The sequence below is a fragment of the Lipophrys pholis genome, assembly GCF_963383615.2.
Source record: "Lipophrys pholis genome assembly, chromosome: 7".
Taxonomy (NCBI): domain Eukaryota; kingdom Metazoa; phylum Chordata; class Actinopteri; order Blenniiformes; family Blenniidae; genus Lipophrys; species Lipophrys pholis.
This window is the reverse complement of record NC_137638.1, coordinates 11,447,102-11,460,760: the sequence shown is the minus strand read 5'-3', so window position 1 is coordinate 11,460,760 and position 13,659 is coordinate 11,447,102. Positions and strand designations below refer to the sequence as shown.

General features: G+C 38.8%; 3 protein-coding genes across 5 annotated transcripts; all 3 read right to left on the bottom strand.

Annotated features, from left to right (window-relative positions):
• Window positions 1-206: 206 nt before the first annotated feature.
• dynll1 (dynein, light chain, LC8-type 1) lies at window positions 207-2,806 on the bottom strand. Of its 2 annotated transcripts, none has more exons than XM_080466490.1 (3): window positions 2,629-2,806; window positions 1,659-1,797; window positions 207-1,230 (listed from the first exon to the last, which is right to left on the bottom strand). In XM_080466490.1, the coding sequence occupies exons 2-3, from the start codon at window positions 1,788-1,790 to the stop codon at window positions 1,093-1,095; spliced, it is 270 nt and encodes an 89-aa protein (XP_080322616.1). In that variant the 5' UTR covers window positions 1,791-1,797; window positions 2,629-2,806; the 3' UTR covers window positions 207-1,092. The 2 variants fall into 2 exon arrangements, with proteins under 2 accessions (XP_080322616.1, XP_080322617.1); XM_080466491.1 differs by having other exon boundaries at window positions 2,633-2,794.
• Window positions 2,807-4,817: 2,011 nt separating this feature from the next.
• polb (polymerase (DNA directed), beta) lies at window positions 4,818-9,605 on the bottom strand. The gene is made up of 14 exons (XM_080466703.1): window positions 9,385-9,605; window positions 9,034-9,091; window positions 8,515-8,581; window positions 7,718-7,792; window positions 7,545-7,603; window positions 7,337-7,386; window positions 7,148-7,199; window positions 7,008-7,062; window positions 6,844-6,916; window positions 6,588-6,658; window positions 6,412-6,498; window positions 6,233-6,300; window positions 5,838-5,977; window positions 4,818-5,696 (listed from the first exon to the last, which is right to left on the bottom strand). The coding sequence occupies exons 1-14, from the start codon at window positions 9,443-9,445 to the stop codon at window positions 5,602-5,604; spliced, it is 1,011 nt and encodes a 336-aa protein (XP_080322829.1). The 5' UTR covers window positions 9,446-9,605; the 3' UTR covers window positions 4,818-5,601.
• Window positions 9,606-9,662: 57 nt separating this feature from the next.
• enkd1 (enkurin domain containing 1) lies at window positions 9,663-13,045 on the bottom strand. Of its 2 annotated transcripts, XM_080468410.1 has the most exons (9): window positions 12,969-13,014; window positions 12,350-12,440; window positions 12,126-12,201; window positions 11,787-12,011; window positions 11,416-11,588; window positions 11,195-11,338; window positions 10,836-10,978; window positions 10,569-10,705; window positions 9,663-10,445 (listed from the first exon to the last, which is right to left on the bottom strand). In XM_080468410.1, exons 3-9 carry the CDS (start codon window positions 12,142-12,144, stop codon window positions 10,285-10,287), a joined length of 1,002 nt encoding a protein of 333 aa, XP_080324536.1. In that variant the 5' UTR covers window positions 12,145-12,201; window positions 12,350-12,440; window positions 12,969-13,014; the 3' UTR covers window positions 9,663-10,284. The 2 variants fall into 2 exon arrangements, with proteins under 2 accessions (XP_080324536.1, XP_080324535.1); XM_080468409.1 differs by lacking the exon at window positions 12,126-12,201 and having other exon boundaries at window positions 12,969-13,045.
• Between the last annotated feature and the right edge of the window lie 614 nt (window positions 13,046-13,659).

Genomic DNA, 13,659 nt, shown 5'->3' with positions numbered 1-13,659 from the left:
CAGTCCCTTGATACACATAACTGCAATCTAACCTGTCAAATACAATTGTGATGTGCCAGCTTCTGTGTGTCACATTCAAGCAATAAAATTGGTCAACATGGCAACTGTGGTATGCTCAGTTTAATCCTGTTGGTGATATTACTGGTTTGAGGATTTCAGCTTTATTAGCTTAACGTGCAATAAAAATGATCACAGCACACATTAGACCCAGACAGCTTGGCTATGCTTTAATTAAAAAAAATGACATATCTAATGTAACAGGACAAAAATAAATACAAGTTTTATCTCTTAAACATGGCCACTTTTTTTTTTTTTTATCCAAAAACAAAGTAGAAAGCACAGAAAAAGGCAGCGGCCCCTTGCCAAGGAATGATAAGTGCCTTTTGTGGAGTCAGTCAGTACTGTATAGTGCTGTGAAGCATTTGCCCCCTTCTCAAATTCTCAATTTTTTGCATATTTCCCACACTTTTAAGATCAAACAAATGTGAATATCAAAGATAACCCAAGTAAATGGAAAATGCTGTTTTTGAATGATTTTATTTATTAAGGAATAAAACCTATTGAAAGCTACCTGGCTCTGTGTGGAAAAGTAATTGCCCCCTGAACCTAATAACTGGTTGGGCAGCCTCAACTGAAATCAAACATTTTCAAGCAGCTCCAGATCAAGTTAAACTTTTTGTCTCATTTCATAGAATATTCTCCCAAAAGTCTTGGAGATCATTTAGATGTTTGTTTGCAAAAGTAAGACTTTTTGGTCAGCAGTGGTTTTCACCTTGGAACTCTGCCATTATTGCCATTTTTTCTTTATTGTTGAGTCGGGAATTCTGACCTTAACTAAGACAAGATAAGTTTTTCACACAGGGGCAGGGAGGTTTGCACAGATTTTTTTTTCCCTTAAAATATTAAATCATCATTTTGACACTGCATTTTGTGTTCACATCGGTTATCCTTATCTTAATATTTCAATTTGCTTTATTGCCTTAAACATTAAAGTGGGGGAAACATTCCAAATAATAAGAATTCGAGAAGGGGGCAAATACTCTTTCACGGCACTGTGTGTGTGGTCGGTCAGTGCGGAGAAACGGCCTTCCCTCAGCCGGACTTGAACAGCAGAATGGCCACCTGACCCAAGTAGAAATAGATGAAATGCTTGGTCTCGTGAGTCACGTAGCTGCCGAAGTTCCTCCCAACGATGCAGTGCCAGGTCGGGTTGTATTTCTTGTCGAACTCCTGTGTGAGACAGAACAGAATGAAGCAAATTAGAATTAGTTGAACCGGGAGTTGAATGAACAGTTTGGAGGCTAAATGATTTACAGTACTGTAAATTCTTTTTAAACTGCATCTGCACTCTTGCACAGGTTGGTTTAAAGGTGTGTTGGGAATGCTGTGATGGAAATTATTTAAAAAAAAAAAGAAGAATGTGGGTTGTGTAGGACAGTTGGTCCAAGAGGAACAGGTTTCCTCAGGAAGAGCAGGAACAATTGCAAATACCAGAATGGGTGTGTGTGAGTTCCACTGATGAAGCACCGGAGAGTTGAGGCCGGGAAAAGCTTTCAATCACAGCCAGAGTCAGTAAATTGACGAGACACCGAATGCAGACCACACGTTCAATGTACTTGGCCAGGAGATGAGGCAGATGCCGGACGAGTTTTATTTACCTTCTTGATGTATGCAGCGATGTCTTTCTCGATGTTGTACTTCTCCAGGGCCTGCGTGGCGCACTCCACGGCGTCCTGCTGCATGTCCTCCGACATGTCGGCATTTTTGATCACTGCCTTTCTCTCAGACATGGTTGCCCTGGGAAACCAAAACACAGCGGAGAATTCATCATCCTCACATCGAGAGAGAGAGGGAGAGAGAGAGAAAGACGCACGCGCGAGCGCGCACGCACCCATACACACAGATTATAAAGCACGAGCAAGTCTTTAAAAACGAGTGACTTGAACAATATAAATCTATTACATTAAGGCCACAAACCAGTGAAAGGCACGCACACACACACACACACACACACACGCGCGCGCACAAAAGCCTGGTTAGTGAGCATTTCTGTTATTACATAATAGCTGATGCGTAGTGTATAAAGTGTTCATTTCTACAAGTGTTGCATAACAACTTCCATCAGCAGCAGGCTCGCTGGAAGCGCTCTCTGCGTAGTTTCTATGGATACGCAAGACATTTGAGATTATCCTCTCAGATTTTCAGAGGTTTCACCAAGAATCGAGTTGGTGGGGGAAAAAAAAAATGAAGCTTATCTGCTGCAACTACCTGACTGAAGCTGGAGAGGAGGGAGAAGAAGAATTAAAACACACCGCATCCGCTTCATCGCGCACCCACTCCAGACACAAACCCCCCATATTTTCTGCGTAATCTAACATTTGTTACAGATAGGACTGGATTGGAAGTGAGGAAGACACGGGAAGAAGAAGAATCTGTAGCAACAACTGACCACATGCGCATTCAGCCATGATGAGCCGTTGATTAGCCAAAAGCACGAGAAGTCATTCATAGCAAAATAAGCCAAAATAAATAATAACGTATCACAGTGAGCGAAATACCGCAATATCAATTCTAATGAAAAGACAGCAAATTAACAACAATCATCTGCATGCAAAGTTGTTGATTTACCTACAAGTGTCCCGTAGACTGTTTGTCTAGTTTTAAAGAGACGACTGCTCCGGAGGCGACAACTCCCGCGAAGTGGTTGACACAAAAGTAATGTACTGGTGTCAAGCCAGCCCCCACTTCGGAAAACAGTCAATCCAACCGCCGCTCCGTTTCGCGGTGCGCCTGTACACTATACATTACCGTAAGGGCGCACGCAAACGGATTTCAAAATAAGTGACATTCCACGTGAATGAGATGTTCGTTCAAAAATCATAAATCAATACTACAGCTAATCATATAGGCAACAACAAAGCTAATAAATGAGTGCATTATTAACACTTAAATAATTATTAGAAATCAAATAAGAGCACCTCCGTTTCTGCCAGTGTTGTATTAATGTTACTATAATACAATAAACAGCTTACTATTCTGATTACGTTTCTAAAAGTAAAAGCCAAACAAAACAGCATATCTTGGCAAAATTCACATTAATATTCAATTAAATCCCTCTGTTGCTATAAACCCGTTTCACTTCAGATTGATCCCAGGACCATCCCAGGACACCACTCAATTAATATTAAGAAATTCTGATGTGCATTTTCAAAATTAAAGTACTGAAAATTGTAATATGACCAAACTCTCAACTTGATATCGCCTGATTTCAAGTTAAATTAACTCCAAAATTCCTAGTTAATATAAAGTCATTCCACATCACAGTGATAATGGACCATACCAGGATATCACTCTGTTAAAGCTATATTAAAGCTACTTGGACTCGGGGTCATTGGTTGCCAACTTAGAATATCACCTGAATAGTGGACAGCTGTGGCAATGATTAAAAGTTAAATGATGTCTCTAACTGAAAGTATGTCGAACCTGAAATGGGTTCCCATCCAATTCAATGTAAAATCATTTAGAAAAGTTTAAAAAAATGTTTTTAAAGTTTACATATTTTAAAAAGTCTGTCCGATTACATTTAAAAAAAAATGTAGAAGAGTTAAAAAAAATAAATAAATAAAAAAGATATTTAAAAATTTCAGCATAGCAAGAATAGCTTTAAAAAGCTGCACAATGAAGGTCAGTTCTCGTTCTCAGGAACGTCACTTATTTTGAAATCCCTTTGGACGTGCTCTAACGGTAATACATGATGTATGGGCGCACTGCTAAACAGAGCGACGGCTGGCTTGACACCAGTAGTAATGTGGGTGTGTAACGGCTAGAAACTGCTGCCTCGGAGCGCTCCCATTGGCTGGTATTAATGTTAAGAGCGTCGTCATTGGAAGGATCAGGCTTATCTCCCCGGTGTTTCTGCCTGCATTTTATTTCAACCCATGATGCTTTGCGATACAGCTGTTACCGCAGCAACCCGTGTAAACAACTTCGCTCATGGCTGACTCGGCCAAAACACCAAGGGAGGAGATTGACTATTGTAATTAACGCTAAAATACTCAAGTTATTTTAAAAAAAGAATATAACTGTTTTTATTTCCCAGAGGAAAATTATATGCAGCGTTGTTCCATATACATAGAGCGTAGTTAAAAGAACGTAAAAAATATTGGATAACAGAATATATGTTAAATATTATTTACAAGACTAACAATTAACAGTCATGCTAATATTTCAAAAGAACTCATGCAAAAAGGAAAACTTAAAATCTGAAGTGAGGCTGTCAAAAAAGCAAAATGCATGGGGATAGTGAGAAAAAGATTTCTTTCTTAAATGTATTATCTTTTGCACACATATTGAACTCGCAACTGATGATAATGAAAAGCAAAATGACCTAAATATATCAGTAAAGGGTTTACAGATTGAATGAGTCATTTACTGATATTAATTCAAGCCTTGGGTGTAAGCTAAATAGTGAAGTGGTTAAAGCTCACTTTGGTGCCTGGCTATGGCTTGAATGTCGCCCAAAATAAAGATACTTATCAGGTTAATTTATCCCTCTAAAAAGATTTTTGTGTGGGCATCTTCTCTCTCTCAGTTTTGTGACTGACTGTGACCTCACCAGTGGATCCATAGTCTGAAGGTTTCAGATTAATTTGCATCTTTTATTCTAGGTTTATTGGTTCTTGAGCAATAAAGGAGCTTTTACACTACAACTACTTATGGTCCAGTTGTTCCATAAATCTATTATTGAGTGCATGACAATGGTGTCACTGATTAATATATGTTTTTGTTTTAAATATGAAGAACATAACTTTAATAGGTTCAACTTTACCCATTTATTTCACTCACACGTGTACACCAATTTGACATGAACAACCCCACGTCGATGTATTTATTTTAAAAAACAAACATTTTCTGATATATTTGCAGCAACAGTAACACAATCCCAATACTTAAGCTTTAAAATGCAGTAAAATTTCCCACGGTCACCAATGGCACCAATGTCCTGACCTAATGCTGCATGTAAACATTTTGACACATGCTTGAGATTCAAGTCTAGCAGTACATTCACATACACCCAACGGTCTATAACAAATGAAAGCTATGGTCTATTGATGTAATGTCCATAGTCGAGGACTGCTACAAAACTTGCATATCATTAAAGCAGAATTTCTAAGGGAACTATACTTATAAGAAGGTCTTCCTTCATGTCATTTACGGTGAGAAGAAATTGTAATGCAATATTAAAACTGCACTTCTATGGTTTTGATGTTTTTTATAACCTTCGTATCGATCAAGTAAAAAATAAATTACTATTGACTGGAGTATGATTGATTGAGCTAATTAAAAAATGAAGCAAGAAAAGATGGTGAGATTAACTAGCTTACTTCAAAATCAAAATTAATATTTTCTTCATAACATGCATATGTTCAGGTTAAAATATAACTGATTTCCACAAAATGTAAAATGTATAAAGCAAAACTTTCAAATGGCACTCAATGTAGTATTCATCTAAAACCACACAAAACACATACACACTTTCAGATCTTGTTTTGTAGGAAAGCTGTAGCTTTAAATACAGATGTAACTATGCTGTAGTTTGTGTCACTCGCTGCGGTCCTTTGGCTCTCTGTATCTATACTGGATGTATTCAAAGATGTCTCTCTCACTGTCCACCAACAGAGGCTCTCCTGCCATGCCTACAACAGAGGAAATTAGCAGACATTAAAAGCTGAAAACATGAACAATTTATAACCAACAGGTGACAAAAGTCCCACACAGCTGGAACAGATGTCGGGAGATTGAATGCCATATACTGTATTGTATAGAGCGAGTCTCACCAGTGACCCCAAGTGGCCGTATGGTGTATTCGTTGAGAGTGAAGCCCTTTTCCAGAGCATGAGTCCTCATGTTTTTATTGAAGATGTCACTTCCAGTGAAGTACAGTACTCCGCAGTAGTACTGATCCTTGGGAATTAACCTTTAGCAATGAGAAGAAAAGCAGAAGTAAATGAAATGCAACCTGGAACAAGTAAGAAAAGAAAAAAAAAAAGTCACCTTTAATTCTTGATCTGCAAGAATGCATATAATTGCATACAATTGATTTAATTATCACAGCTTGATCTATGAGTAAAAAAAACAACAAAAAAACCAACAAAATCAAAATAGCGATTATCTGTAAAACAAGCTGTCGTCCCCATAAATATAATGCCATGAGCAATATAAAGTGAAGCACCGAATATCAATACGCCTGTGAAGGTATTCTTCCTCATCATCCTCACTCTGCTGCAGCTGGCAGACGCCCTAAGAAGAAAAAAAAAAAAAGAGGACCACACAGTCATGTGCCGTGAGCGTTGGATGTAGTTACTATTGTAACATTGTTAACACTCATTAGAAATTAATCAGAGGCCTCACCATGAACTTCGTGTCTCCTTTGGACAGAGTGTCGGTCACAAACCCGATGGACTCCAAATGCTCGACCACAGCGTGGAGGAGTTTGGGCTGCGGAGCAGAAACCAAATCATCCTCCAACTAAGAACAATCCATGCACTACAGGATGTGACCTGAAGCCGAGGAAAATCATTTTGTACCTGCTTCTCTGTCTCAGACGTGTAGTCCGGGTGGGTCAGCAGAATATCAATATCACCACTGGATGCTGCACCTGGAAATTATGAACATTATCAAATACTGAAGTGTGCTCGTAAACTACAGAGCAACAGTGCGTTTTGTCCGTGCCCTTCGGAGGGTTACTGGAGGGAATCACATTACTTGCATGTTTGATTTTGCACAAGTTCATCTCATAACAAACCACACAGTAACAATGAACTCCTCAACAGTAAAATGTACCTCTTCTGTAGCTTCCACAGATTGTTCCAATATATACAGTATCAACCTCCTTCAACTCCCCAAGAATAAGAGTCTAAACAAAAAACAAAAAACAAACGCCATCCGGGTGTGAGTTACATAAAAAGCTTTTACAATCCATCATATACAAATAGACCTATAATTACCTCCATCTTTTCCATTTCAGCTCGTGGAATTCTTTTCTCAAACTCTTCAAAGTATCTAAGCAAAGTAAAGTAACCACTTAGGCACAGCGTATGGATCAGCTGAAGATGGCTTAATATGTTTAAAACATATCCAAACTTACTTCAGACCAATCTGCTGATGGTGGTTTAGCTTGTGCTCGATCTTTTTCAAATCTAAGAAAAGAAATGTTACAGTCCATCTTAAAAATAAAATAAAATGCACACACATTCCAATTGTATTTCATAAGAGCAATATAAAGTCATAAACACAATTACTAGCAAATAAAACAGTTTGATGATTTTATTCAGACCTTCTAATGTCTTCACCCCGTCATCAAAAAACTTCCTGGCAGCAGCAGGCCTGAAGTCAACACAGGACAAAACAACTATAAGAAATCAAATCTGCTCTTGCCGTTAGCCAATGATAAAGTCACTCAGACCAATTTGATCAAAAGTGATGCATTTTGGAGATGATTTCTTAGTAAGCTGCAGAACTTTTAAATGTGGACTGTTAAGTACCCAATTCCAGTAACTCTGGTGAGGAAATTGATGGAGGAGCTTGTGTCGTCATTGCGGATCTAGGGGACAACGTAAAAATAGCACGTCAGTTTGTTGGAATATGTCATATGTATATAGATCATTAAACACATTAAAAAAATGATGGTCATTTATTTTCACGCTACAAGGCTAACCTTTTCCAGTTTCCGTAGTTTGCCAGTTTGAAGAAACTCGTCAATCTTTTCGGCTATTTTAGCTCCAACACCATCCTGTTTAAATGGAATAACAAACACGAGGCTGAAGATTCTGAACAGTGTGATCTGCAGCAGTTATGTAAAATGCGTCCAGTAGCTGTTGACAAATGTTTTAGGCTACAACAGAGGGCATCACATAACACACAACACAGCAACATGAGCGCTGATATTTAATGACGGAGGGCATTATACCGAAAACAAATGTCAACAGCAGTACAAAAAGTCATTTGCCCGAGTGAAGGTCAACACAAGATTCATGTAAAAAAGCCTTTAGTCAAACACATAGTGAATCCAAACCATTTAAATAAACAAAGAAATATGACTACAATTTAAACAGTGAGACAATAACATGTTTGTTTTTGTTTTTAGCGGGGAATATGTAACCCTCTCAATCTACGAGGATCTAAAAATATCCCAGAGAGCAATGACAGGTGGTTTGATGAATGTATTGATGAATGCAGACGTAGACAAGGGCATTAAATCAACCCTGTATGTTGAAAAACAAGTTGCACAATGCATGCAAGCATATCAACACCAGTATGCTGTAATTAAAACTAGTAACCAACACAACATTCACAAACAAATCAACTCATCAGAGCATTGGATACTAGATTGTTGAGTCATGGTGTAAAACGATGGAGAGAAATTCCATTGTGTAGATGGACCATTACCACTAAAAAAACCCCACATGATTTGGCAGCAAATGAAAACACTGACATTGTAAGGAGTAAACGTACCAGTTTTTTGGCTTCTTCTCCATTTTTGATCTTGTGAGGGTACTTAGAAATGGTAGAAGCCGCTTTCCTAAACAAAACACCAACAAAAAAAGGGTATTTAGAATTGTCTACTTGAAATATATCCACAGGTTTAGGTGTAATTTCATCAACTGAAACAGAATGATCCCATCTGTTTTTCAATACATGGAGGACAAGAAAAGTAACTGTCATTAATGAACGTCCTGCCATCATTTCCATTAGTTTGGTTTAGGTTTAGTTGAAAAAAGTGTTTAATAAAGAAGCTGATTAAAACACTCGTAATAATGTGGTTAAAAAAGTAGAAGTTAGACACTGAACAGCATGATACACAATCATTCAGCTGAATCAACAGCTTAAACAGCTTAAAAGCCTGTAATGCAGGGCCGGTTTATTTGACATCATTATGTGTATCTTAAAAACAAGATGAACGTTGATGTTTTGTCATCTATCCATGAAAACTATCCATATTGATCAGCTCACTGCCAAGGCTTCAGAGCTTACCTGTACGCGTTGTACTTGTGTATTGCCCTGTTGACATTTTTCTCATAGTTGGCCAGCTCTGAAAACAGAAGGAGGACAGCAATATGCTTTACTTTATTTTGAAACAAGAACAGTCCACACGGCTGAGGACATTTAAATGGCCAAGACACGCGCTTATCGAAGCCCCTTGCTGCTCGTTAAAGTCTCCCGAAAGAATCTCCGAATAAATAGCCGCATATCTGGAGATATTTGCACAAATGTTTGTCGTATAAACTTGTTTTGAGGTTGTCTGAGGCGATTTGAATTCAAAACAAAGCCGACTGTCAAGCTAGCTCCAATTAGCAAAGCTCGAGCGTCCAACTGCTCACGTACCCACAAGAAAGTCCGTTATTCCCTCATTCAGGGATTCCTGCGGCGCTTTCCTTTTGCTCATTGTGCCTCCTTAAGCCCCCAAACTCTGTCTTATGTGTGTGCAGAAGAAGTTTAAACTTCTTTGAATCCCAGCTAGCCTCTAACTAGCACGTTAGCAGAGGCTAGCTCACGTCGAACAATGACCGAAACACGTCGAGGGCGAGGGGCGTGCCCACGCGTATGACGTAATTACGCACAGTGACGACAGCACCAGATTTCAAATGAGCATAACTCGGGAGCAGCATTAATGTTTTTATTGTTTAAAACAATTGCCTTAACATACATTATTATACATTACTGGGTAGTCCGACGCCATGTTGACACCAAGTACAAAACATGATCCATATTATATGGAGAAAAGGGTGAAGGAGGAGCTGCCTGGCAGGAGGAGAAAAGAAAGTCCAGGGAGATTTTCATGGATGGAGTGAGAAGAGACATGAAGGAAAAATACTGGAGAAAATGATCCAATATTGCAACCTCGAACACTGAAGGAAGAAGACTTGTTACATGGCCCTGATGACAGGGATAAAGACTATAGTTTCTGGTCTCACCTTTACAGAACATGCACATTTGATTTCATTTTAATCCTCAAGACAACTGCATATTTTTCAGTGGCATTAATTTCGGCACTCAGTAATCTCAATATTTTATTTCATCTAGAAATCTGTCTGTTTACAAATATAGACGTTAAACTTTATGAAATGCATTCACAACTTCAAAACAAAAAAACGTCATGTTTCAAAATGTTCAGTGTAATTCTACTTAAACCGACTACATAATGAAAATCAACCTCTAAAGCAATTTACATCATTTACATCCTTTTTAATTCCTGTTTCATCTTCTCGTTTTCGTCCTTATATGTTAGGAATCTACTTTTACATAAACTTTGTCCCGGGAGAAGATTTTAATAGCCTCTTCGACTTCAGAAAGCCTACAATCGAGTTTAGCACGACGTGAACGGACACTGAGATTGTCAGCTTTGAGGGGGAGCGAAAGCAGCTCAGTCACCAAGGAGCGATGTGCTGAGGGAAGATGAAAACAAAACCACATAATTAGTGAGGCAAGTTCTTTTCGCCCACATTCCTATACTGCAGAGTGTGCTTGAAAATAATGCTGTCATTAGGACCAGAATTAGAGAGGCATACCCTCATTCAGGGTCTTCAGTGTTTCCACTCTCTCACTTTCAGGCATCAGGGCATGACCAGGTGGGATTGAAGGATCTCGCGCATTCTTTCTCCTCTCCTCTGCCTCTTTACGCCATTGCTCCTTCCTTTCTTCAAGGCTGCGTGGGTGTAGTGGGGAATGTTAGAGTATCATTGAGAATGAACAAAAAAAAAACAATAGGAGTGGAAATTACGATGAGTCACTTGAGGAAAGGGTTCTGAATTGAAGTGTGGAGTAAGAACACTCACTAGTGAGGCACCTGGCCGATGATTGCACTGGGAACATTCACATCTTTGAGATTTGACAGTGACTGTGAGCGGCGGACCACAGTTTTTCCTGCAGTCCTGGCATTATGTTTTATAAAGTCAATTGCCTGACCTTGAACTTGTAACTGTAAAGAAGAGAAAGATAGGAAATAAATCATATTATTGATCACTGAACCATTTTGGAACATCTGAAAATCTATACATCTAAATTTTTATCAGAAATCTGAACAAATGACAATTTTATATTACAACTCTTATGTAAATATCAGATCAGGTCACCACTGCACACTGCTGTATACTAATAAGTAACTTTTTTTAAAAGTATAAAATCAATCTCTCACTTGTAAGTCCTGGTCCTTTGTTGAGCTGAAGGAGGCCCGACGTTGTGGAACTCTTGGTGAAGTTCTGGATTGTTGTCTGGGCACACCATGTGAGTGGGCCTTAAGAAAGCTTTGACACTGTGGCATTACAGTTGGACTACAAACCTACATGGAAGAAACAGACTGGTTAATCCATGATGTGGAAAAACACACAACTCAAGAACTTTTTTTGTGCTTCTTGCCTGTAGTTGGGCCATCACCCTGGATGGGACATTTTCGTATTTTGAGGAGGTCCAGAGGGCTTTGACTGGTGCAGGATGAGACTGTGCTCTCTTGGCCTCCTGCTCTTTGCAGCGTCGCTGGATCTCACGAAGCCGACGGACATTCTCTTTACCAAAGTCATGGACTCTCTGTTCTAAACAACAGAGTCACAAAATCTGTAAAATGTACTTTATTGATGTAAAAAACAAGAAGTTCTACCATAAAGGTAAAAAAGAAAATACTGACAAAGACATGCTAACTTCTTTCTCTATCAGAAGTTGTTTCACTATTAGTGCTGCTCAGAAAACTCCTGCTGTTATGCTGTAACAAATAAAAAATACATGGCACCTACTCTGTTTGGGAACAGGGGTGAGAGACAAGCCCTCAAGTTTGAGTAGATCCCCCACAACCCCTTTGCGTCCTCGTTCCAGAATATGAGTGGCATTAGGGCTGATACGAGGGCGAGGTGCTGGGATACGAGCACTGTAGCAGCCGGGGTGCAACACAGGATCTGGAGCTAGTGGCCCTGACAGCAAGGCCAATGTCCCTTCCTGATTTCCCTCGATGCGGCCACGTGCTAGAGGACAAACGAAAATGAAATAATTTACCTGGAGTTCAAAATGTATTTCATGAGCTGATTTCAAACACATGCAGATGGATTTTGAAGATTACAAATACAAGTTTGAAAAACCTGATAGTGCCTCCATCATGAAACCACTTGCTCAGTCAAAACATTTCCCATGAAGACAACAATTCAAATTGTTTTGCTGCAGCATCACACAGAACAAGGCATTGGTTTCGAATGAGCAAACATTTTATTTTCTGGTATAGTTTGATACAAACATACATAATCATAGAGTCAATTGTATTTTCATGGGAATTTAAGGGTGCAGAAGTATTGCAGTTGCATCTAACCTGAAGCAGGCCGTTTGTAGTACTGTGGAAACAGAGTGGGGTCTGGCGGAATTGGCCCAGATATTGATGAAGGCCCTTCACACATCTGAAACTACAAAGAACACGGCAGGCTTATCAGATGAAGAAATAAAGATTGTGTTTTTCTAAAGCGAAGTCTGTGTGATGATGGCTGAATTCCTGATGTTGATGGAGCAATAACTGCATTGCACTAACTGCTATACGTCTTTACGATTCATAAAACAAATCACACAGACAGATCATGACTATGTATGAATGTATGTGACTAACCCTTATTATTATAATTACTAATATATATTTTCGCTTATCCATGATGTACAAGGTAAACATAATGCATGAATGAATGGATGAATGAATGAATGAATGAGTAATTAGCTGTGGACAAAGTTGGTGGCCCTCTGTTTACATTTTAGTAGTCTTATTCGGAGCTAACAATAGCTATTCTTAATTAGCTTGTAATAAAGTAGATAATCAGTACAGGTTCTCCGACGTCTTGTCCTTCTACGAAATATTAGCATGCATTTGGTCACAAATCTGATCAGAAATGTCGATCAAGGTCGACAGAACCACCTCAAAAGCGAGATAATGATTTTTTTTTTACCTTTTAAAATGCTCTTGTTTATAGGCTGGAGAGCTTCACGCGGACTGATGACGCGAGTCGTCAACACTTGTTGCGCTGTCGTCACCACAGCAACGGAGCAGACGCACATAGAACTAGAGCCAATAGAAAACGGCCGAGAGGATTCTGGCAAACGTTTCAATGTATTACAAAAAACAAAAACAAGCCCAGCCGACTCATAGTATACAATTAGTAATTATGCTTTCCTCAAATTTACATATTTTTTCCAGATAAGTCTGGGTCTGAATGTGTTGTTGTGTCTCTGCTCTAGTTCTAGCTGTTCTATTTCTCTGTAATCCTGTTATTCCACAGAGGGTATTGTTGTCTGAGTTCTACCTTTAAGGTTTTAGTTTACTGAAAATTCATTACATAAATCCAGTTGAAGTTCAATCTTGATCATTTACAGCCCACGTTAAAACTTCCCAATGTAGAGACGGTGAGCTGAAAAAGTGCACATAAATAGTGTTTGTGGAAGGTTTGCCTGCGAGACAAAACTGAGGGCAAACAGATTCCAAAATCTATTTTGGTAGAGGTCATTGATCCTTAGTGCAGATAGAGTTTAATTACATCAAAACACAACATCCTCTATGACTCCATAATGGAAGTGGGAATATAAATGATCAACATTTGTATACTTTAAAGATGAATTTTAAGTTTGTAACTGTCCCTAAAA